This window comes from Hyperolius riggenbachi, chromosome 7 (assembly GCF_040937935.1).
Source record: "Hyperolius riggenbachi isolate aHypRig1 chromosome 7, aHypRig1.pri, whole genome shotgun sequence".
In the NCBI taxonomy this organism is placed as follows: Eukaryota; Metazoa; Chordata; class Amphibia; order Anura; family Hyperoliidae; genus Hyperolius; species Hyperolius riggenbachi.
This window is the reverse complement of record NC_090652.1, coordinates 85,947,263-85,972,728: the sequence shown is the minus strand read 5'-3', so window position 1 is coordinate 85,972,728 and position 25,466 is coordinate 85,947,263. Positions and strand designations below refer to the sequence as shown.

Genomic DNA, 25,466 nt, shown 5'->3' with positions numbered 1-25,466 from the left:
AACTTATCTCCTATGGAGAGGGATGCCTTAAAGAGCTTGAAAGAAAACGATGGAATAATTATATGCAAGGCTGATAAGGGGGGTGCAATTGTAGTGCAGGACAGATGCCAATATGTTCAGGAAGCACAGCGTCAGTTGAGTTTGGAGGGTCATTACAGATTGTGTGATTGTGACCCCACAGTTGAGATTAAGAAGAAGGTTGATATTTTGATTCAGCAGGGTATTGAAGATGGCATTTTGGATAAACAAACAGCTGCATTCCTGACAGTAGACAATCCACAAACACCTATCCTGTATCTTCTACCTAAGATACACAAGTGCCTGGACATGCCGCCAGGCAGGCCGATTGTGTCTGGCCTGGGGTCAGTTCTGTACCCCTTGGCGAAATATGTTGATTTCTTTTTGCAGGATTTGGTGAAAGATATAGATACGTGTTTGTTGGATACGAAAGATCTGTTGTGTAAACTAGAGGGATTGAACACCATCCCCGAGGGCCTTTTGCTTTGTACACTGGACGTACAGAGCTTGTTTACCTCGATTCCGCATGAGGAGGGCATGCAGCGAATCGAGGAGAAATTATTAGAGACCACACTTCCAAACTCCAAGATTTTCTTTATTATGGATGCATTGGAACTAATTTTGCGTTCTAATTATTTTCGATTTCTTGAGAGCTTTTACGTTCAGTGTCAAGGCACGAGTATGGGTTCGCCAGCAGCTCCTTCTTTTGCTAACTTGTTCCTCACAAACCTTGAGAGGAGTATGTTTATCAATCATGAAACGTATGGAAAACATATTTTTCGTTTTTTTCGTTTTGTCGACGATATTTTGTTACTATGGGATGGCCCGGTAGAGCTTTTTGAGAAAATGGTTGAGGATGCGAATTTGGCGCACCCTACGATTAAATTTACGGCCGAATGGTCGACCAGTTGTATCCATTACCTGGATGTAACCATTAGTAACAAAAATGGCAGATTGAGTACAAGTTTGTACCAGAAACCTACGGAGCGTAATAATTTATTGCGCACTGATAGTTTTCATGCCGCTACGGTTAAAAAAGGCATCCCTAAAGGCCAATTTTTAAGGGCTCGTCGGATATCGTCGGATATTGCGGATTATGATGAAGCAGCCGAAGGTCTGATTCAGAAAATGGTTGATAAGGGTTATGATAGGCATGCTCTTCAAAGGGTGAGTGGGGAAGTGAGATCCCTTACCAGGAAGGAACTGCTGGCACCAAAGGTTAAGCGAGAGTCAAATCGATTACCTTTTGTGTGCAATTATGGGTACATGTCTGAACAGATTCGATCTGTGGTACGGAGACTTTGGCCTGTATTAAAACAAGATAAACAGTTTGGTAAACTATTTGTTGACCCCCCCGTATTTGCATACCGGAGGGGTAAAACAATAAAGGATTGGGTATGCAGGTCCGACATTGCTATCCATAAGAGAGGTGTCTCTTTTAGTACAAAGAAAGGTACGTTTCCTTGCCTAAATTGTAACTGCTGTGGTGCAATTATAAAGGGTAGCAACATTTCTCATCCCTCTACTGGTGCTAGCATGCCCATTAGGGGCAGGTTCACTTGCTTGAGCACGTATGTGGTGTACGGGCTCAAGTGCCCCTGTGGGTATGTGTACATTGGTAAAACTGAAAGACAGGTAAAAGAAAGAATACAAGAACATAAGAGAGATATCACAAACTTGGCACTAGGCAAGAAAGAATATGAAACATCGGTCTCACGACATTTTTTGCAAACTCGCCATAGAGCAAGTCAACTTAGATGGTTTGTGATTGAAGATGTACCTAAACTAGCTAGAGGTGGTAATAGGAAGAAATTGTTGCTCCAATGCGAAGCTAAATGGATAAGGAAATTTAATTGTGTATGCCCGCATGGTTTAAATGAAAACCTGAGCCTAAGATGTTTTTTGTGATGTCTTCCTCTCTTAGGGTGAAACTGTCCGCATAGTGAATCTGAAACAGGACTTTTTGCAAGATTGGTATCGTTATGAGATGAAATGCAATAATGTGATTTTGCTTATATGTAATATGCTCATATTTTTTATGACAGCATCTGGGTGATCTATTCCTCAGTTAGCTGGGGTAGACACTGGTTTGTGTAGTTCCCCAGAAGGATATTGTATTATGTTATTATATTGTAATTGCACTTTAAGGTCATGTGATTGTGTTAGTCACATGACTTCCTGTTGGGTGGGTATTTAGGTGTTACTGATGATGGGTGTGGCACACCTGAGGAAGGGCTCCGCCCGAAACATGTCGTATGTGTGCCTCTGCATGCTATTCAATACAGTTATTTGACTGAAGCCATTTGTGTGCTGTCTCCGTTTGTTCGATTGTACTGCACTGAGGCAGGAGTGGTGTACCTGCAGGAGGCGAGCACCGGCACGGAGGCCTAGACGTAGGCCTAACAAGGTGTGTGACAGGTGAACATTGGAAGATTTGGCACACACCTGTCCCCCCCACAGTCGTTCGTCGCAAGGAAACAAGCAGGATTCCCTGCCGCGACGAACGACTCTGGGGGGAGACGCATGGCCCCGCAGGCTGCCAGCATTGTAGAAGCGAGAGGAGGGCAAAGGGGGAGAAGAAGAAGAAGAACAGAGGAAGGCGGCGGCTTCATCTGCATTGCCGCCGCCTTCATTTGAATTCCATGTAAAAGTGCCAGCCACTTCAAATACAATGTATTCCTTGCCATTAACACTGTATTGTTATCAACGTATCAATGTAATTAGCGCCACCTGCGGCGCTTCCATTCACACAGTACTACGTTGAAGTATGAATGGAATTAGATACAACCCAGCGCATCGAAATTCGATACAACAGCGCCACCTGCCGGATGCGCCCGGCTAACGGATAAGTACCGTAAAACTTTTTTTTTTGAGTCTTCAGGTTTCCTTTAATCCTTTTCTGCTACAATTAGTATATTTTAATGAAGGCCCTGTAATGGAAATTACACTATTACTGAAGTACATAAAAGCTCAACTTGGGTACTGTATATAGAGTATATAGACCGTGTATGGCAGTATTGGAACCACCATACCTATGGCAAGCACTGCACTTCCTATCCGCACGGTGGCGCCAGACCGTCGGTAGGGACGCTGAATTGGCCTAGTGGGTTGCTATGGGAACGTCTAGGCGCCCGTAGGACGTCTAGCGTGGTGACGTCGCTGAGATCAACATCCGGTTCCTGGCTCGTACGTAATTATGGCTGGGCTCAGGTAAGATGATAATAACGGGAGGTGAACGGGTGCAGGGAGGCGGGCGATGAATGGTCTGTGCAGCACGTGGGCAGCCTGGGTTCCTCTCTGTGTTTCTGTATTCTTAGCTACACAGAATGTCTGGGGACTCCCCACCACGTTTCTCATGGGGGCGCAGGGATGCATTGTCTTTGCATTCATTAAATAAATGGAACAGCTAAAATTCATTTGTGGTTTGGTTTCATGTGGTCATCCCTGTCGCTGAGTTTGGGGTTGCATCTGCATGTACAGTAGTTTGTGTGTGTTCTCTGTGGGCTTCTTTGCAATTTATGCAAATTAATGCAGCTTGAAATGAACCAATCAGATACTTGGATAAAAAACAAAGTCAAAATGTGATACTTGTTTCAGTAGTGGGAAGTCTGGATAGTTCAGAGTCTTCCCAGATAGTGATGGTAGCTATGAGTACGTAGCTACTCATAATCGAAATTTAAATTAGCGCTGCCTATGTACTTGTAGCTACCATCACTATTCCCAGATCCTTTCGCAGCCCACTGTTCCAGCATTGGCTCCCTCTAATATTCAAGGAGAGCTTCTTTTATATGTTTCTTGTGCCATGGAGTACAGTGACCAGATCGTCCTTGAGCCCACTGCTCCTGTGCAAGAGCTCTCTAAACAGATCCGACAAAGCGCTTGTCGTCTTTGTTTTTGTGGCCGCACACTTGTTTGCGCATAAGCGAGTACAGTACACGCCTATGCAGTAGCATGATGCTGCATGATGGCAGCTTTGCGGTACTGTGGTGAAGGTGTGGACTATGCTCACACATTCAAATAGTTTTTCATGAAAAATTATTTGTGAATGTTTTCTTTCTTGTGTTGTGAATTTATTAGGATGGCTCTAATGCTGCTTTGTAAAATCTATATGTATTAGCAGCATATATCTCTCCCTGTGCTTTATATATTTTTAAATGGTAATCTGTATTGGTATGAAATGTAATATCCTGTGCCTGCCTCCTGACATTGGCCAGTCTACCTTCTCCCCCAGTCCCATCCTTGTCCCAGCTTGGGCCCTGAAAAACCTGGTCACTGTACATGGTGCCAATTATGGATGAGCACATTCTGTTAACATGAAACATATTGTATTCTTCACTGTACCGGACACAATACAAACATAAGGTGCAGCGCCAATGTCCTGATATACTGCGATGCGTTCCCGCTATCACAGGAAGTAATGGTCACTGTGAACATTGTCTTAGTCACAGCTCTTATTGTAGCAGTTAAATGATTATTTTATAACTACTTAGGCATTATAGAAGCACTAATAAACAAACCATATAATGAGCCGTGTGTGCGTTCTGCATTTGTTGCTTTCAGCAGTAAAGTACAGTCATAAGGGAGAAATACACCCTCTTTCAATCCTGTGGTTTTGTGTGTCCAGACAGAATAAAAAGTCACTTGCTTCACAACAAGACAGACCGGGCACTGTAACTTTAAGCGCTTTTAATCCTCTTCATGCCATAGATATAACACAAACATCTTGTTACACAGCGATACATCAAACCTGTTCATGCATTGATGCAGGGGTGTGCAGGGTTTGGGTGCCGTCCTTCTACTCCCTGATCACCCGAACCCTACACACCCCTGCATCAGTGCATGAACAGGTTTGATGTATCGCTGTGTAACAAGATGTTTGTGTTATATCTATGGCATGAAGAGGATTAAAAGTGCTTAAAGTTACAGTGCCCGGTCTGTCTTGTTGTGAAGCAATTTTACAAAGTGTTTTCCGTCTGTTAGATTCAGCTGCACGTTTCTCAGCTTGCCTAGTGAGCCATATTCAGCGAAGTCTGGGGTGATTGCTATAACTACTTGAACGGTTGCAGAGCCAGTTCTTTTGAAATCCCTCACATGGTGTAACACTGAGGGCCGAGCGGTTGTGCGTTTCTGAAGTGTACCAGAATAAAAAGTCATCTGATTCTTAGAAGGTCTTAACATAAAGTAAATACAACCTCAGATGAGACTGAGATAAAATACAGAAGCAATGTAAACAATTAAGTACACCTCTGCCACTTACATAGGATTTGAGAAGGCAGGTATTATCAGGAAGTTTGTCCACCTGCATAAAATCAGAGGTTTTGGCAGTTAGCCCATCTGTCTGGAATGATAAAGTGGAAGGTTCACATGAAGGTCATGTGTGATGACAGCCCATTCTAATCAGTCGGATCACTCACATTAAATCCAGTCTCTGCATGTGTCAAAAAAACTTCCGGCAGTTCATCTTTTTCCCCGCACATCGCACGTGTTATCTTTACCAAATTCATTAGTTACTTAAATGCATGAATTCTCACAGAGGGTAGGAAAACACTAGGCAGAAATGCTAGCGTTGGGGAAAATGCACATAATGCAAGTCAATGGGCCGCATGAATAAAAAAAAAACATAATTTTGCTTTGCCTGCAATGTTCATGTTTAAGGCCTCCTTTTCACAAACTGTTGAGCTGTGTGCTCAGCAAGCAGTTACCAGGCAGAAGTAAGCCGTTATCATGCAGCAACAAGCAGTTACCAGGCAGAAGTAAGCAGTTATCATGCAGCAACAAGCAGTTACCAGGCAGCAGTGAGCAGTTGAGAGAGTTTGAGAGGCATTTCACTGCCTTTCAACAGTTCGTGGAAAGGAGGCCTTAAAATGCTGGTCTTGCTGCATATTCAGTGAGGTTTTTTTATGTGTTTTGTATGCAGTTTTTAGTAAAAAAAACAAAAAAAACAAATTGGATGGTGTATTTCTGCTTCCTGTTGACTTCATAGTGATTTGTATAAAAGCATTGGAAAAAAAAGCATATAAAATGCATATCTGATTTAAATATATATGGGAACCGCAATTGCAGGAAAAATGCATGTGCGGGAAAAAAACGTGAAAGCACAGAAAACGCACAAATGCATATGCAGCAAAACGCTACCTTTCCTGCACTGCCCAGTGTGTTCCCAGCCTGAGATGAAAGGTGCCCATACAGTTAGCAGTGATGGGCAGATTCGACCAAGAGACAAATCTCTCTTTGATCGAATCTGATCAGAGAGAGATCTGTCAGCTGCCCATACACTGCAGGCCGATTCCTTATAAATTTCAGCATGAAATCTTTAGGGAATTTGGCTTGTGACCAGAGATGTGGCGAACTGTTCGCCCGGCGAACATATCTGGAGCTCTTACTACTTCCGGGTCGAACTGACCCAGAGTAGTACGCCTGCGCTGCCCGGCTGAGCGCGTCCTAGATCGCGCTCCTGTTGCCGGGCACTCTCTGCGCATGTGCGTGACGTCATTCATGACGTCACGTGCAGAAAGTGCCAGGCAACAGGAGCGCGATCTAGGACGCGCTCAGCTGGGCAGCGCAGGCGTACTACTCCGGGTCAGTGCGACCCGGAAGTAGTAAGAACCCCAGGGATTTGGAGATGTTCGCCAGCGAACGGTTAGGGAACCGTTCGCCACATCTCTACTTGTGACGGCGACGCTGCCCCAAGCAGCATCCCCCCAAATGTTTTACGCATTGGGCCCCTGGTGGCTGCTGATATTATTATATCACTTGGGGCGTGTGTGTGACATCACATACGCGGTCCGGCTAGATGGGGAACGCATCTGCTCTTCTTGGATTATCACGGACTAAAGAGAAGTGCTGCCAGCTTACCGAGACGCATCCAAACTATAGTTTGATGTGAATCATCCAGAGCAGGCAGAGACAGTGAAGGTGGCTTTAGTGAGGGTTACCCAGTTGCAATACCCCCCGGAAATAAAGTGCTGACATTTTCATGCTCTATAATAGCATAGCAAAGATACATCAGCACACCAGTCTCTATTCAAGATGAAATGCACATTTTATTGTGCACTATTCCACATAGACAATGTGCCACATGTCTTGAGAGCCTTATGCCACATGTCTTGAGAAAGGGGGACCCTGCACGGCCCCCAAAGCAATTGTCGGATTGTCTGTGGAATAGTGCACAATAAAATGTGCATTGCATCTTGAATAGAGACTGGTGTGCTGATGTATCTTGCTATGCTATGAACTACAGTGACACTGCCTTGTCACCACATCAAGAACCCAGAACTGGATGGAGTGCCTGCTTTATCTTTTGATTACATGCTCTATAATTGTGATCTGCAAGCTTGGCTCTCCAGTTGTTAAGGAACTACAAGTCCCACAATGCATTTGCCTTTATGAATCATGACTGTGGCTGTCAGACTCCCGCAATGCATTGTGGGACTTGTAGTTCCTTAAAGAGAACCCGAGGTGGGTTTTACAAATCCTAATTGCATACAGAGGCTGGGTCTGCATATAATGCCCAGCCTCTGTTGCTATGTTATCGCCCCCCCCCCCTGCCCTCTGCTATGCCCCCCAAAGTAAACCGCCATGCTAGCGACACACAGCGTGTCACTAGCAGGCTGTTTACATGTATACTGTCATTTTTGCTGCTCCCCTGCCTCCTCTATGTCGCCGCTCCCCGCCCGTGTCCCTTCCTTTCCCGCTGATTGGAGGAAAGGGACGCGGGCGGGGAGCGGCGAAATAGAGAAGGTGGGGGAGTGGCGAGAATGACAGTATACATGTAAACAGCCTGCTGGTGATATGCTGTGTGTCGTTAGCATGGCGGTTTACTTTGGGGGGGCATAGCAGAGTGCAGGGGGGGGCCTGGGGGAGATAATATAGCAACAAAGGTTGGGCATTATATGCAGACCCAGCCTCTGTGTGCAATTAGGATTTGTAAAACACACCTCGGGTTCTCTTTAACAGCTGGAGAGCCAGGTTTGCAGATCACAGCGTCTATAACTTTGTAGCATTAACTGAGCCTATGGGCTCGTACAGATGATACAACGTTCAGGCCTTTGCTCCAATCACAAGCATTAGCCTGCGGCCAGCCGTACACAAGTACAGCGTTACGCTGCCGCTCAAGCAGGATCGAGGCAGATGAGACTGACACATCTTGGCTGTTTTTGCAAATCAGTCCTGCAGAGATCCCAGTGTGTATTTATGGGACTCTGATCGATAATGGTGTTAGTGGAAACAGATATGGCCTGTTGCCCAGCATTCAACGTCAGAGAGCAGCCACATGCTGCTGGTTAGTATGGTTCCAACTCTCCTACCTGCTTCAGCCCTGATCCTTTGGTGACTCTTAACCACTGTGTACACCCACGGTGACAAAAGATCAGATGGGAGAGCCACCGTAATGTGTACTTTGGTTTGGCGTTACTTTGGATCATCCAACAGATTGCCACCTGATCCCCTTGTGTGTACTCAGTCTAAAGCCTTGTACACACACCTGATTTAAGTTGGCCAAGGTGGCCAATAACGACTGCCTCAGCTGAAAATAAGGCGTATGTACAGCAGCCCCAACCCACAATCGATCCGCCGGGCGGATCTACTCAACCCCAGTGACGCCGGTCCCATTGTTCGCGCTGGCGACTGCGGGACATCATGCATGGACCGCTCGTCACCGACCGCATAGCAACACAGTGCATTGTCTGCTACACCGCTGACACGCTTGTGTGTAGCCCGGCCCAGCAATGTCGCCCAAGGGAAATTATGTCCTGATCCCTGACTGACGACATCCATCGTAAGTGTGTACGCAACTTAAGCTTCATGGACTGTTTACAGGCATAGCTAATAAGACACACAGAAAGTTATTCAGACAAGAGGTGTCACTTAGAGGTGGAGCTAGCAGTGCAACATCTAAGCCCTCTGTATTAAAGGGTACCTGTAACCATTAAAAAAATGTTAGATCCTTACCTCAGTAAGGGAAGCCTCTCCCTGCACCCCTCCTGCACTGCGCTGGACCCCTCTGAACAATCTTTCACATTAAAGTAGAATATTGCTCACGGCCACGCTTCCTTCCATGTAAGTGCCCGGCCACACTGCGCAGACGCAAAGTACCGCCCGCACAGTAGCACAGAGCTGCTCTTGCACTGCTTTTTCCTCCGTGCTACTGTGCAGTTATTGGCCATACTATGCGCTTGCTCATATGGACATGCTCATATATACGGAGGGGAGTGGGGAAGAAAAGATGAATCGGGATACCTCTGTACATCCAGCGGCTTTCCCCTACTGACATAAGTATGGAACTTTTTTTTTTTTTTTACAAGTTATAGGTTTACTTTAAAGAAGAGCAAAGACAGAAAATGTCACACTAATGTCATACTGATTAGATTTCATCCTGACCGCATTAAAAACAATATTGTTATATTTCTCTGACCAGAGATAGATGCACCTTAAAGAGGAACTGTAATTAAGGATTGAACTTCATTCCAATCAGTAGCCGATACTCCTTCTCTTTGAGAAATCTTTACCTTTTCTCAGATAGATCATCGTCTTTGTCGGGATTGTCTGTATGGCTGATATTGGGGCAAAACCCCTCCCACAGTGTGATGTCAGGACCTAGGTCCTGACAGTTTCCTGTCTGTGAGTCTTGTTGCGTTGTGGGAAATTACGGCTGTTTTCAAGTGCAAAGCAACCAGTATCTCCCTCAGTGCATATGTATAGCTATAAAAAAACAACCTGTTAGCCCACTGCATTGATAAGGGGTGGAGTGCGAAAGTTTGGGCAACCTTGTTAATCGTCATGATTTTCCTGTATAAAACATTGGTTGTTACAATAAAAAACGTCAGTTAATTTCCTTTTTGTGGTGCCCAAATTTATGCACCTGTCTTCTTTTGCACAATTATTGCACACTTTCTGTAAACCCAATAAACTTAATTTCACTTCTCAAATATCACTGTACATGTCTTTTATATGATATATTTATATCATATATTATATAAAAGACACATACAGTGATATCATATTTGAGAAGTGAAATTAAGTTTATTGGATTTACAGAAAGTGTGCAGTAATTGTACAAAATAAGACAGGTGCATAAATTTGGGCACCACAAAAAGGAAATGAAAGCAATATTTAGTAGAGCCTCCTTTTGCAGAAATTACAGCCTCTAACCGCTTCCTGTGGATTCCAATGAGAGTCTAGATTCTGGTTGAAGGTATTTTGGACCATTCCTCTTTACAAAACATCTCTAGTTCATTCAGGTTTGATGGCTTCCGAGCATGGACAGCTCTCTTTAACTCACATCACAGATTTTCAATTATATTCAGGTCTGGGGACTGAGATAGCCATTTCAGATTGTTGTACTTGTTCCTTTGCATTAATGCCTTAGTGGATTTTTAGTAGCTTCAGCTTTGACACTGATTCCTGGTCATTGGTCTCCAGAATCTGCTGATACTGAGTGGAATCCATGTGTCCCTCCACTTTGACAAGATTCCCAGTCCCTGCACTGGCCACACAGCCCCACAGCATGATGGAACCACCACCATATTTTACTGTAGGCAGCAGGTGTTTTTCTTGGAATGCTGTGTTCTTTTTCCTTCATGCATAACGCCCCTTGTTATGCCCAAATAACTCAATTTTAGTTTCATCAGTCCACAGCACCTTATTCCAAAATGAAGCTTGCTTGACCAAATGTGCTTTAGCATACCTCAAGCGGCTCTGTTTGTGCTGTGGGCGGAGAAAAGGCTTCCTCTGCATCACTCTCGCATACAGTATTTCCTTGTGTAAAGTGCGTCAAATGGTTGAATGATGCACAGTGACTCCATATGCAGCAAGATGATATTGTAGGTCTTTGGTGCTGGTCTGTGGGTTGACTCTGGCTTTTCTCACCATTTGTCGCTTCTGTCTATCCGAGATTTTTCTTGTTCTGCCACTTCAAGCCTTAACTTGAACTGAGCCTGTGGTCTTCCATTTCCTAAATATGTTCCTAACTGTGGAAACAGACAACTAAAATCTCTGAGACAGCTTTCTGTATCCTTCCCCTAAACCATGATGGTGAACAATCTTTGTCTTCAGGTCATTTGAGAGTTGTTTTTTTTGAGACCCCCCATGTTGCTACTCTTCAGAGAAAATTAAAAGAGGAGGGAAACTTGCAATTGACCCCCTTAAATACTCTTTGTCACAATTGGATTCACCTGTGCATGTACTGTATTTTCCGGACTATAAGATGCACTTTTTCTCCTCCAAAAGTGTGTGTGTGGGGGGGGGAGTAAGTGCATCTTTATAGTCCGAATACTACATATTCGGACCTGTGCCTCAATCCCTGTGTCTGCCAGTGTGTTAGCCCCGCATCTCATCCCTGTGTTACCCGTGTCCTCTGTGTCGCCTATCTCTTCTTTCCCTTTTATCCCCGATGTCCTCTTCCTCCATCCTGTGTCCGCCAGTGTGATACATACTTGTAGCTGGGCTGTGTTCCTGTATCCTCCATCATGTATTTCCCGATTGCAATGTCCTTCTCCTCTATCCCCGTGTCCTCCATGATTTAGTCCCCGATCGCGATGTCCTTCTCCTCTATCCCCGTGTCCGCCATCATTTATTTCCCGATCTGGATGTCCTTCTTTTCCTCCATCCCGGTGTCCGCCAGCGTTTAAGACACAAACTTTCACCCGTGCAGCTCCTTCCATTAAGGAGTCGGCGCACAGCTTTGCCGATCTATGAGCCAATCAGGCGGGGTGCGCTGCCCCAGACTGCCAATCACGCGGCTTAAAGTTTCCTGGTCCAATTCAAACAGCACCCGATAGTCCCGAGGGCGGGAGCACAGCCCGTCACTGGGGCCAATCACTGCACTCCCTCAGTAGCAGGGAGTGCATTGATGACCCCACTGATGGAGCTGTTGTCCCGCCTATGTATCTTAAAACGCTGGCGGGCACGTGGAACGGCGGAGGACATTACCCGGCAATAGAAAGGATCAAAGGAAATAAGAGATGAGGAACACGAAGGATACGAAACAGCTACAATTATGCATCACATGCACTGGCTGACACGGGGACAGAGGAAGAGGACATTGGCAATAGAATGCAAATAAGAGATGGGGAAGCGGGAACAAAGGGATAAAGATGCCCAGCAGATGAGTGACAATGAACATGGTGGACACAGGGGAATACAGGGATTGAGCTGCCCTGCTACAAGTACTGGCGGACATGGGGATGGAAGAGGGGGATATGGAGATAGAAGGGACATGAGTGGTAGAGGACACACAGATAGAGATGCCAGGCTGCGAGTATTAACACACTAGAGGACCTGGGGGGTAGAAGGGACATGAGGAATAGAGGACACGGAGGGCACAGGGGCAGAAGGGACATGAGGGATAGAGGACAAAAAAGTCAACCTTCAAATAATTATGTTCAGTTATGCACTCAATACTTGGTCGGGAGTCCTTTTGCAGAAATGACTGCTTCAATGCGGCGTGGCATGGAGGCAATCAGCCTGTGGCACTGCTCAGGTGTTATGGAGGCCCAGGATGCTTCGATAGCGGCCTTAAGCTCATCCAGAGTGTTGAGTCTTGCGTCTCTCAACTTTCTCTTCACAATATTCCACAGATTCTCTATGGGGTTCAGGTCAGGAGAGTTGGCAGGCCAATTGAGCACAGTAATACCATGGTCAGTAAACCATTTACCAGTGGTTTTGGCACTGTGAGCAGGTGCAAGGTTGTGCTAAAAAAATGAAATCTTCATCTCCACAAAGCTTTTCAGCAGATGGAAGCATGAAGTGCTCCAAAATGTCCTGATAGCTAGCTGCATTGACCCTGCCCTTGATAAAACACAGTGGACCAACACCAGCAGCTGACATGGCACCCCAGACCATCACTGACTGTGGGTACTTGACACTGGACTTCAGGCATTTTGGCATTTCCTTCTCCCCAGTCTTCCTCCAGACTCTGGCACCTTGATTTCCGAATGACATGTAAAAGTTGCTTTCATCAAAAAAAAGTACTTTGGAACCCTTGAGCAACAGTCCAGTGCTGCTTCTCTGTAGCTCAGGTCAGGCGCTTCTGCCGCTGTTTCTGGTTCAAAAGTGGGTTCATGCTTCCATCTGCTGAAAAGCTTTATGGAGATGAAGATTTCATTTTTCAGCACAACCTTGCACCTGCTCACAGTGCCAAAACCACTGGTAAATGGTTTACTGACCATGGTATTACTGTGCTCAATTGGCCTGCCAACTCTCCTGACCTGAACCCCATAGAGAATCTGTGGGATATTGTGAAGAGAAAGTTGAGAGACGCAAGACCCAACACTCTGGATGAGCTTAAGGCCGCTATCGAAGCATCCTGGGCCTCCATAACACCTGAGCAGTGCCACAGGCTGATTGCCTCCATGCCACGCTGCATTGAAGCAGTCATTTCTGCAAAAGGATTCCCGACCAAGTATTGAGTGCATAACTGAACATAATTATTTGAAGGTTGACTTTTTTTGTTTTAAAATCACTTTTCTTTTATTGGTCGGAAGAAATATGCTAATTTTTTGAGATAGGAAATTTGGGTTTTCATGAGCTGTATGCCAAAATCATCAATATTAAAACAATAAAAGGCTTGAACTACTTCAGTTGTGTGTATTTGAATCTAAAATATATGAAAGTCTAATGTTTATCAGTACATTACAGAAAATAATAAACTTTATCACAATATGCTAATTTTTTGAGAAGATCATGTATTTAACTGACATTTTTTATCATAACAAGCAACGATTTATACAGGAAAATCATGACAATTAACAAGGTCGCCCTAACTTTCACATCCTACTGTTCGTGCTGTCAGTTTTTTGTTTTGTTTTTTATGTCTCCCAGCAGTAAAGATGATTATACGCAGGCTGATTGTGGGTCGAACAATATATACAAATTACATGGCAAATATCAATCATTTGTTGATCTCTCTTCTATTTTTTTAACTTCTAACTTTGCAATATATTCATTTATTTTTTTCCCCCTTTCGCTGAAGTTCCTCTTTACTGCGGGATTCAAAAAACGCAATCTTATGTAGTTTATTTTCATTCTTCTTCCTGTTTCCTAAAGGTCTTTTTAGAGAAATGGCCACCCCTCCTTTGTGATGACTCAGAAATGAGGAAAACGCTTGCCTGCCCACCTCTTTACCCTCCATAGTGTCTGCCTGCCTGGATCCTCCAGGACCCCTGGAAAGATTATACTAATGCTTGAGTCAGATGATGAGTTCACGGAATTATGTTCCAAGCTTTTGAAGCGGGTTAAGAAGAGCAAGCCGCTAGAGGGCCAGAGTGTCTCCACAGCCGACAATGCGGCCAAGAGCAAGCGGAAACGGACCAAACCACCCAAACCAAAGAGCCAGGCAAGCAATGGAGCCAGCAAAGAGGCGGAACCAAGTATCAGAACAGCATCAGGTCCTGAGATGCCCAGCGATGGAGACGGAGCGGAGAAGGTTTCTGCTGTGCAGACCCATCTTCACTCTGACGGGCACACAAACAAAGGTAGCTGGTTATTTTATTTTCTGACCAACACCAGTTGCGGCCATTCATGGTAATGCGCCAACGCAAAGTAGGTATTATAAGATGTCATGTTTGATAGCGTCTACTTAAAGTCTACCAGATGCGAAATAACCCAGAGAAACAGGGGGGAACAGGCATATACTGTTACGTGTCCTGATGCCTACCGCTTTCCCCGTTCTCTCTGCCCCCACGCCCCTACCTAAATACCCCTCCAGCAGTCTCTTCTGGGTCGCTGGAGTCGGGCACTACTGCACAGGCGCTGACCGGGCTGTGCGTGTCCTACAGCACACACCTGTGCAGTGTTCTCCCAGAATTTTTTTCCAGCCGGGTGGCATGAAAAAGTAGCCGGGTGGGGCGGGTTGAAAATGCAGGGCAACTGTGCTTATAGCGTGTGAGGAGGTGAGCCGATGACAGCTGGGTGGTCACCAAATCTAGCCGGGTGAAGCACCCGGCTAAAAGAGGCTGGGGAGAACACTGCTGTGGCCGGGAGTGCTCTGCGCATGCGTGTGACATCACTACGTCACGCATATGACGTCATACGCATGGTATTCTTTGTAGTAAACACGGCGTGGAAATAAACTGATGAGGTAAACAATTGTATCTATTCTCCTTCTCCTAAAACTGAAATGTTTAAGTTTTTACAGTTTTATTGTCTCTGCTCAATGACACATGCATTGAAGTATGGCAGAGCTAGAATCTATGAACTATTGTCCCTTATTTCCTGCAGTTTATCAGTGAGGGATACGGTATAATCCGACCCGGACAGAAACTGTCACTTGCATACCTGATTTTTAACTCTTTCATAGAGAGAAAGAAAAAAAGCAACACAGCATAGTTATTTGTGTGCTTGGCGATGTACATACACATGTCTATCTCATCATGTCACATGTCACCTCGGGTATCCTTTAAACATGACATTAACTATTCGGGGGCCATTTGTTTGAAGAAAAACACAGCACTGTGGTGTAGGGCAGTGATCTGCAAACTTGGCACAATGCATTGCAGGAGTCTGACAGCCACAGTCATGTTCATAAAGGCCAATGCATTGTGGGATTTGTGGTTCCTTAACAGCTGAAGAGCCAAGTTTGCTCACTGGTGTAGGGGATAGCACTCTCGCCTTGCAGCGCTGGGTCCCCGGTTCAATCCCAGCCAGGGCACTACCTGCATGGAGTTTGTATGTTCTCCCTTTGTCTGTGTGGGTTTCCTCTGGGCACTCTGGTTTCTTCACACATCTGTACAGCACTGCTGAAAATGGCACTATATTAACACTTAATAATATTAATAAACAACTAGTGAAAACGACGTTTTTTCAACCATCCACTACAGGCTTGAAATACCACTGGATGCAAAACAATGCAAACAAATACCAAATGCTATTGTTAAAGCAAACCCGAGGTGGAATAAAACAAAAAACGGATACTTTCCTAAGAAGAGGGAAGCCTCGTCTTCCTGCTCCTCCTGGAGACCGCCGCTGCTACTCGGGACCCTCATTTAAATCACGACTGCGCTGCTCTTCATGCACGAGTGTACCCGTACTGTGAGGCAGTATGGCTGCACCTGGGCAGTAACATGGAACCTCTTGTGTGTGAGCAGCTCTGGCTTGCTGCATAGGCCTGGCTGTGCTTGCGCAGGCACAGTATGGCCACTTTTGTACAAGGTGGGGAGCCACAATAATATATCCAACAAGCTTTTGTCCATGCGCAGCAATGGTGATCACCAGGGCCAGGTCAGAAGCCTCTGTAGGATCCTTCTTAGTTATGTGCGGTGCTCCCCTGGCGTTAGTAACAGTAAAATTACTGTGCGCTCTCTGCACACAGCAACTTTACTGCAATGTTGTGCATCAGGCCCTAGATGTGCTAATCTAATAAAGATAGACCCCAGCAAATCTGCAGCTGCAATTGCAGCAGAAGGTGGCTCTCCAAACTATTGACTTTGTAGGGTAGGGGATATCTATGGACACTCATGATTTCTGTTTTGTCTCATTCCTCTTACACACCATACAATTTTCTGTAAGACTTACCTGCCAGAAAGATAATTTCCAACAAATAATTTCCGCAAAAAACGCACCGTGTATTCCCAGAGTAACCATCTATCTGCCGAGCAATTAGGCATTGTTCTACTCAGCAGGAGAAAACCAGAAGACAATGCACCAGAGATAATGACCAATCTCTACCAGCACTTTACAGAAAATCTAATTACAGAAAATCTAAAGGGGCCGATGAACCAATCAATCGACCATCCAATTCGATTATTATAATCGAATTGGATGAAAATTGGTGCTGCCAAGTGCATGCCTGACCGACAAAGCAACCATTTTCGGGACAGAAATTGGCCGCACGGTCGATCACGCATGCTGGAAAATTTCGGGACGAAGTTGGTTGGTCGGGTGCGCGGCGGTACGGCGGCCGAATTGCGAACGAGCGACGAAACCCTCGCCGCAATGTATAAATGTATGCAGTGTGTGCATTTATACATTACCTGTCCGGTGTCGGCCTCCACGCAGTTTCCGGCCATCTCTGACGTCAGACGCTATGCGCCGCTAGCGTGTATGCAGCTTACCCTGCAAGATGGACGGTCATCGTGTGGAGGCTGACGCCGGACAGGTAATGTATAAATGCACACACACTGCATACATTTATACATTGCGGCGGGGCAGACGCGGCGGCTAAGCTGATTCCCTGATGATTTTCTGCTGAAATCGGACGGGAATCGGCCTGTAGTGTATGGGCAGATTCAATTAGAGACAAATTTATCTCCAATCAGATTCGATTAGAGATAAATTTGTCTCTTGGTCGCATCTGCCCATAATCTTCTAATGTATGGGCACCTTAACAGAAAAATCTTACAGAAAATTGTATGGTATGTACTAGGTATTAAAGCAACCCTGTAACTTGTGTAAAAGGAGAGAAAGGAGAGAAAATCAGATACAGTACTTACCTCAGTAGAGGGAAATCTCTGGGTCCTTCAGGCTTCCCACATTGTGCTCCAGACCATGGACGACGTGCTCCCGTATGTGAACCAGCGCGGCTCCACTGCGCAGATGCAGGACCTCTTGTGTCTGCACACTAACATGGAGCTGCTTGGGCTTGGCTTTCTTCCGCCGAGCTTGAGCAGCGCTGCACTAATGCGCAGGCACGAGGCAACCTGCTCGGTGCGGCTGTGCTCATTCATAGTTCAGAGTGAGGTGCACTTTTTAACAAGTCCTTGTAGAAGAGGTTCAGGGTGTCCCAGCACTGGATCGGTGGGAGATGGATTATCCACAGGCTTCCCTCTACTATAGTATCTATTTATGGCACTTTTTCCCCTTATGGTTTCCCTTAGTTATTTGTTTTGCCTAAAGATAAAAAAAAAAAAATTGCACCATGAGGCCCCTTCTTCTCTAGCATAGTAAACCTACATTGTTGAACGTCTATGGAGACTTTCACACTTATTGCGGTGCGGCGGCAATATCCGAACCAACGCAAGTGCAACAACTCCTTACTGCAAGCGCCGCACTTAAAGAGAACCCGAGATGGGGTTCTGACAATGCTATCCGCATACAGAGGCTGGGTCTGCCTCTACAGCCCAGCCTCTGTTGCTATCCAGATCCCCCCTAAGCCCCCCTGCGCTCTGCTATCCCCCATAAATTACAACTGCGCTGTGCGGGCTGTGTTTACCTCTGTAGTGTCAGTATCGCAGCTCCCCCCTCCTCCTGCATAGCTCCGGTCCCCGCCCGCGTCCCTTCCCTCCAACCAGCAGGAAGGGAAGGGACGCGGGCGGGGACCGGAGCTATGCAGGAGGTGGGTGGAGCGCCGAGACTGACAGTACATAGGTAAACACAGCCCGCTGCGACACGCTGCATGTCGACAGTGCGGCTGTGATTTATGGGGGATAGCAGAGCACAGGGGGGCTTAGGGGGGATCTGGATAGCAACAGAGGCAGGGCTGTATAGGCAGACCCAGCCTCTGTATGCGGATAGCACTGTCAGAACCCCATCTCGGGTTCTCTTTAACGCATGGTGCTTGGGGTAGTGTAACTCTGGTCCACGCACACGTAGTGTAAATGACAGAGTGTGGTGCATTGTGGCACGCATGTGTGGACCGATTGGAAGGCCAGTGACATAGCACGTCATTGAGCAGGGGACGGCTTTATACATATGACCTTGTCCGCACGCTCTGCTGTCATTTTTTGCATTGTGGTGGAAGCAGGAGCATCACAATACACTGCAATGCAAAACATAGTTGTAAAACTGGCCTCAAGGTGGTAATCACGTTGCGTAAACAAAATGGTACTAACCTCCTAAAAATCCATTTTAATTCCAAGCAACAAAACCAAACAAACCTTCAGAGGGCTGAATACTTTTGCAAGGCAGTGTAGGTAGCATTTCTGCCTAAAGCACTTTTTTTAACGTTTGATTTATCTAGTTTATTAATAGTAACTCAGAGACATTGTGTCTGAAGATGTGTTCACACTGAAGTATTTTAATTTACTCTTTGATCCATTTTTAAGGCTCCGTTTCCTTCTGAAAGCAGGAAGGAAACAGTAGAACAGGATGGATCTCCTGTCATATCCTGGCTTGGAATGGTAGCTGTACGTGTTGTTGGTGGGGTTTATCAGAAGCTGAACGTAATGGACGTGTGTTTTCCATCCTAGTTACCTGTGTAGCCAAGTATTTCTTATTGTTTACTGCAAAGCACAGCAGACCTCTGGGGTATTCGCTTTGGTCTTAAAGGCTCAGACTTATAGTTGTGTTCAAAAGTATTCAACCAGTCAGTTTTGGGATAGTGTTCTGTGGACTGATGAAACAAAATTAGAACTGTTTGGGCCCATTGATCAACGCTATGTTTGGAGGAGGAAGAACAAGGCCTATGAAGAAAAGAACATCTTGCCTAGTGTGAAGCATGGCGGGGGGTCAATCATGCTTTGGGGCTGTTTTGCTTCTGCAGGTACAGGGAAGCTTCAGCGTGTGTAAGGTACCATGAATTCTCTTCAGCACCAGGAAATATTGGATGAAAATGTGATGCAGTCCATCACAAACCTGAGGCTTGGGAGACGTTGGACCTTTCAACAGGACAATGATCCCAAGAATACCTCCAAGTCCACTAGAGCATGGTTGCAGATTAAAGGCTGGAACATTTTGGAGTGGCCATCGCAGTCACCAGACTTAAATCCGATTGAGAAGCTCTGGTGGGACTTAAAGAAAGCAGTTGCAGCACGCAAGCCTAAGAATGTGACTGAACTGGAGTCTTTTGCCCATGAAGAATGGGCTAAGATACCCGTAGATCGCTGCAAGACACTTGTGTCAAGCTATGCTTCATGTTTAAAGTGAATGGGAACCGCATTTAAAAAAATGAGACAGATACCCAAGGAGAGGGAAGGCTCTAGGTCCTATAGAGCCTTCCCACTCCGCTCCTGGTCCCCTCGATACAGTGCTGGCTCGCCCGGTAGCAGTATTTGACTAATTTTGTCAAATACTGCTTTACCCGGCCGAAGAAGGCTTCAGATGTCTTTAGGGAGCGCAAGTGCTCCTAAAGAAGGGCGGCCCTGTACTGCACCTGCGCAAGCACGCTCTCTTGCACGCTCACGCCTGTGCAGTATGGAGCCGCACGTCTTCGGGAGGACACGGCTCCCAAAGACTTCCAAATACCCTTTCGGTGGGGGATTGAAACTGGGGGGAGCCAGCACAGGATGGAGGGCACCGAAAGAGGAGACGGAAGGCTCTATACGACCCAGAGCCTTCCCTCTCCTTAGGTAAGTATTTGCTTCATTTTTTTTAAATGCAGTTCCCATTCACTTTAAGCTGTTATAACTGGAAAAAGATGTTGTACGAAGTACTAAAAATGAATGTCAATTGGGGGTTGAATAAAAATCTGATAATGATGTGAGCACCAAAAAGACATTTGTAGTTATTTCATTATAAATGTTATGTTTGTCTGACTTACAAGTTCCTCTTTGAATTAATTGTAAACAAGATGACTGAAATGATCAAAATCAATGTCAAACTGGACAAGACACTCAATCGCAGTGGGGGTTGAATAATTTTGAACACAACTGTAGGTCACCTGAAACAAAGTTGGGGAACCTTTTCAGGTTATGTAGAGGTGTCCCCAATGCTTGGCTATTAATTACATTTCTTTTATTTTACTGTGGCAAAGCCCTGCTTGTCCTCTACCCCTCTCCTCTCCACACAGCTGCATGTTGAATATATGAACAGCATGGAACTGATCAAGAATGATTGTAGAGAAGTAGGAGACGGAGAACCAACTCTGCTCATAGGGTTTATTCATAGTTACACAGGCATTCAGGCAACAAGCAAGGTATAGGATTGAGATACCGGCCTTACAGCCATTTCACGGCTACTGCCGCTTCTTCAGAGACCAAAAGAGGTATGGATACCTCTGTTGGTCTCTGAAGAAGCGGCAGTTGCCGTGAAACGGCTGTAAGGCCGGTATCTCAATCCTATACCTTGCTTGTTGCCTGAATGCCTGTGTAACTATGAATTAACCCTATGAGCAGAGTTGGTGCTCAAACTCCTACTTCTCTACAATTGCTTGAATCGCTTTACGTGAGCACAACTCTGGGAGGTGAGCTACACAGAGCCAATCCACAGCCAGCATCTGGTGCCAACCATCTTGGTCTCTACTACTATGATCAAGAGTGATCGTTTAGGAAGTCATTACTGAGTGTGTGTAATTTTGGGGGATGGTCATCATGGAAAATATAGTTTGTTCCGTCACCTGGGCTACATCCCTTGGGTAGATGGTTAAGCCAGATTTTCAACATTGCATGTTCTTAAATCACAAACAATACAAGAATGATTTTTTTTTCTTTTTGCTCAATTTAATTATTTTAAAGTGTACTTAAAGGGACACTTAGGTCAAACAAAAAAAATGAGTTTTACTCACCTGGGGCTTCCAATAGCCCCCTGCAGCTGTCCGGTGCCCTCGCCGTCTCCCTCCGATCCTCCTGGCCCCGCCAGCAGCCACTTCCTGTTTCGGTGACAGGAGCTGACAGGCTGGGGACGCGAGTGATTCTTCGCGTTCCTGGCCACAATAGCGCCATCTATGCTGCTATAGCATATATCATATACCATATAGCAGCATAGAGGGTGCTAATGTGTCTGGGAATGCGAAGAATCACTCGCGTCCCCAGCCTGTCAGCTCCTGTCACCGAAACAGGAAGTGACTGCCGGCAGGGCCAGGAGGATCGGAGGGAGACGGCGAGGGCACCGGACAGCTGCAGGGGGCTATTGGAAGCCCTAGGTAAGTAAAACTATTTTTTTTTGTTTGACTTAAGTGTCCCTTTCTGCCGAAAGTCGGTTGTTTTATTTGAGTCGTGTACAGCCACCCTTTTTGTATCTCCTAATTTGCATTTGTTGAGGCCCAATATGTATCTGTTTAGCGGTATTGGGGCTTTTTTTTTATTTCTGCTTCCCTGTTGCTCAGATGGCAATGCTGGGGGGCCTCAGGAGGAGGCAGCCAGGCTGGAGGAGCAGCCCAATGTGAAACATCTCGTCTTGGAAAGGATGCAGCAATATAAGAGGTCATCCCCCGTCCGAATGACACTAAATCCAACCGAGGCAGATGGAGAACATGGTGAGTGATGTCACAATAGTTACTGCATGCAAATCAATAGTTGTGGTAGGGCACTCCATCAAAGCTATGCTTGAGTGCTTGATACTGTGACATAGTCAATGTCTCCTTCACGTAATCAGCAATCCAATGTATATATGTGTTTGTAACCAGATGCCTTGATAAAGGGGGACCCAGCCCCCGAAACAATTGTAGGCTATACATTCTTTGTGGAGACATATGGCTCAATAAAGAGCGTGATTGATTAAAAGTGGTGTGCTGATACATTGGATTGCTAATAGTTACTGCATGCCTTGACAACATAAAGTGACCCTGTAGTGAAAATAACATTTCTCATCCCCATTAGTATAGCGGTGTATTGCCTAGCGTCAAGTTCTGTGCAAACCAAACCATCTGCATGGTCGCTGGTTCATGACCTGGATATAGTGACTGGCTTTACCCCATCCTGCCACATTGTCACATCTCTCCCCGCCCACCTTCTCATCAGTGTGAACGGACAGGCTGGCAAGAGGAAGGTGGGTGGGGTAGTGACATGACTGTGGGCCGACAGGGGTGGAGGTGTCCACTGCATACAGGTCGGAAGTGAGGATGGTGGATGAGATTCAAATAATTGATGCATGCAAATGTATGCAGCTTGAAAATGGACCAATCGAATTCCACCCCGACAGGATTGGATTGGTCCATTTTCAAGCTGCATAAATTTGTAAACAAAATGTGCGTAATTTGCATAATCCTGCATCATCAGTAGTTCACTTCCAGGAGATTTGGTGGTGTGTGATGGATTTTAGGTATGTTGGGGGTAACACAAAACAGGGCAGGGTGGGGTTTGGAAAATTATGAGTGCCCCCTAACCACAAAAAAAACTTTTTTAAGTGGGGTGGGATGTCCCCCCAAACAACATTCCCCTCTCCACCACCACCACCTATGCAGAGTATGCGCAGTATTCTTTTCACAGCAGCTCCCCCCCCCCCCCCCTCCCCATAGCAAACTGGTCTGACTTTTCTAAACCAACGACACCGAAAATATACACAGCAAATTCTAATAGCAGTCAGGATAATAAACTACTATAAAACTGTATGGAAGCAAAGTGGTAAACAGAATATCTTTTTCTTGAACCAGATGTGCTTCCCACTGTGCTACATCTTGCTTCCTTTCCTCTATGGATTAAGCTGGTGGCTGGATCAATCAGGTACTCATAGTACTAAAATCAATAGAAGATGGTTAACACCAATTTGCCGCTTTTCAAACTCGTGTATCAAGCCAGGTCTCAATTTAATACATTTTATAAAGTATGGTCAAAATGGGTAGATTCATCAGATGTGGTTATCCCCCATTTAGACATTTCTGCCATGGTTCAGGACCTTCATCTTTTGCGTAGTCTACTTATGTCTATCTGTTCAGGATACTGGCTGGTATGCATTTTCTTTATTATTGTACAGTGTTTGCTCGATTAAAATCTGTGACTTTGATGCCTCATCTCAGGGAAAGTGTATGTAACCATATTGAATCTTGTAATTCATCTGATATCTATGGATTGCAAGGGGATTGTTTTTCTTTTATTGTTTTGATTTCTTGTTTTTTTGAAAAATTCAATAAAAATTATCTTAAAAAAAAAAATCAATAGATGCCTGACCACAATTTTCAGCATCGCTACATTATAGTGGAAACCAGGTGTCTACATGAGGCATCTGGGCCTGCAGTTCACATGAAGCAGGTGGTGAGAAATTGTAAGACCTCAGTTTGGTAAAATGAAGCTAGAAGCAGTAGATTGTGTGGGGTGGCCGGTAAGTCAAGATTCAACATTGAACTCCAGTGACCGGGAAGAAAAAGGAGACCCAACAACAAATACTACTTACAAACTTGCGTTGCTCTTAGGCAATCACTGTAATGGGCATGTTAAGAAATCCAGATGGAAAGTCCTCTTCCGGACTTGGTTTGCACTCCAATTGAAAAGGTCCTCTGGAACCACTGGAAATTGTATATAGGATTTGCCCCTGAAGAGGGGACTAGACCAGTGGTTCCCAACCTTTTCCGGCCCGGGGAACACTTTCTGACCATATTTTTGTCCGGGGAACGGCGGGGGGCGCGCGGGTGTTTGCGCGACCTAGTGGACAGTGCCGTGTGTAGCAGGCTATGGGGAGGGGGGGCTGGGGTGCGGCTGCATAGCTAGCATAGTTGCCCCAGTATAGGGAGTTTAGTTGCCCCAGTATGGTTAGTATAGTTACCCCAGTATAGCTAGTATAGTCCCAGTATGGATAGGTAGTGCCCCAGTATAGGTAGGTAGTGCCCGGTATAGCTACTATAGTGCCCAGATAGCTAGTATAGTGCCCAGATAGCTAGTATGGTGCCCAGTATAGCTAGTATAGTGCCCAGCATAGCTAGCATAGTGCCCAGTATAGGTAGGTAGTGCCCTAGTATAGCTAGTATAGTTGCCCCCAGTGTAGCTAGTTTAGTTGCCCCCAGTGTAGCTAGTTTAATTGCCCCCAGTATAGCTAGTTTAATTGCCCCCAGTATAGCTAGTTTAGTTGCCCCCCTAACATCATCAGCACCTCAATATATCACCACAAGTCCTAATTTGAAACATAGGTTAAATATTTAATTTATTGGACACCAAAATAAACAGCGCGTTTCTCAAGGTTACAAATGCTTTTTCAGGTTAATAAAAGATTAGGTGCTCTTAATCTTTTTTCTTGTTATGGAAAGAGACCTGAAGGAAGCTGGTATATCCCAAGAAACGCGTGGTTTATTTTGATGTCCAATAAATTAAATCTTTAATCTCTGTATCGAGCCAAGACATCTTTAATCTCTGTATCGAGCCAAGACTGTTCCTTACTGATGCCTTCATTACGGTTTATTGTTCACTCATACCGGAGCACCTCCTCCCACCCTATTTAGAAGCAGCGTATGTCTGTTTTTGCTTGTTGTTTCTGTACCGTTGCCAAAACCATGTGAACTGCAGAAAATTCCAGGTACATACAGAGTACTTGGCGAATAAAGTTGATTGATTGTATAGATAGGTGCTTAGCTATACAATATGAAATTTTTAGTTTTGAAAGCTCACTTCCAAAGGTACCTGCTCACAGTTTATGTTAATCAGCATGATTACTTTGAGAACTTCCTTTGTTAACTTTTGGGTTCAGTTGGGCTTCACTTTAACTAACGTACATCAGTTTCAGTACATTTGCCCTTATCAGTGTAAAGAGTTGATTTCTATTATTCTGTATGTGTTCAGGGTTGGGGCAGCTGCAACACAAGGAAACCAGTTGAGTTAGGGTGGCCACTAATGATCCAATCTTTTTCATCCAATCTTACCATTTCTATCTAATATAACGGAACTGCCGAGATTATCCATTCAATATTTTCACTCAATTTACCCTTTTACTACATA

General features: G+C 45.3%; 1 protein-coding gene across 3 annotated transcripts in view; it reads left to right on the top strand.

The window, feature by feature from the left end:
• The first annotated feature begins 3,148 nt into the window (after window positions 1-3,148).
• Window positions 3,149-25,466, top strand: part of SLX4 (SLX4 structure-specific endonuclease subunit) — a 67,038-nt gene continuing 44,720 nt past the window's right edge. For 2 of the 3 annotated variants that reach the window (XM_068244216.1, XM_068244215.1), the window contains exons 1-3: window positions 3,149-3,228; window positions 14,062-14,489; window positions 21,932-22,081. In XM_068244216.1, the coding sequence (XP_068100317.1) occupies window positions 14,195-14,489; window positions 21,932-22,081 (445 nt within the window). In that variant the 5' untranslated portion in view covers window positions 3,149-3,228; window positions 14,062-14,194. Of the gene's footprint in view, window positions 3,229-14,061; window positions 14,490-21,931; window positions 22,082-23,197; window positions 23,268-25,466 lie in introns of those variants that run through there. The other variant, XM_068244217.1, reaches the window with a different exon arrangement.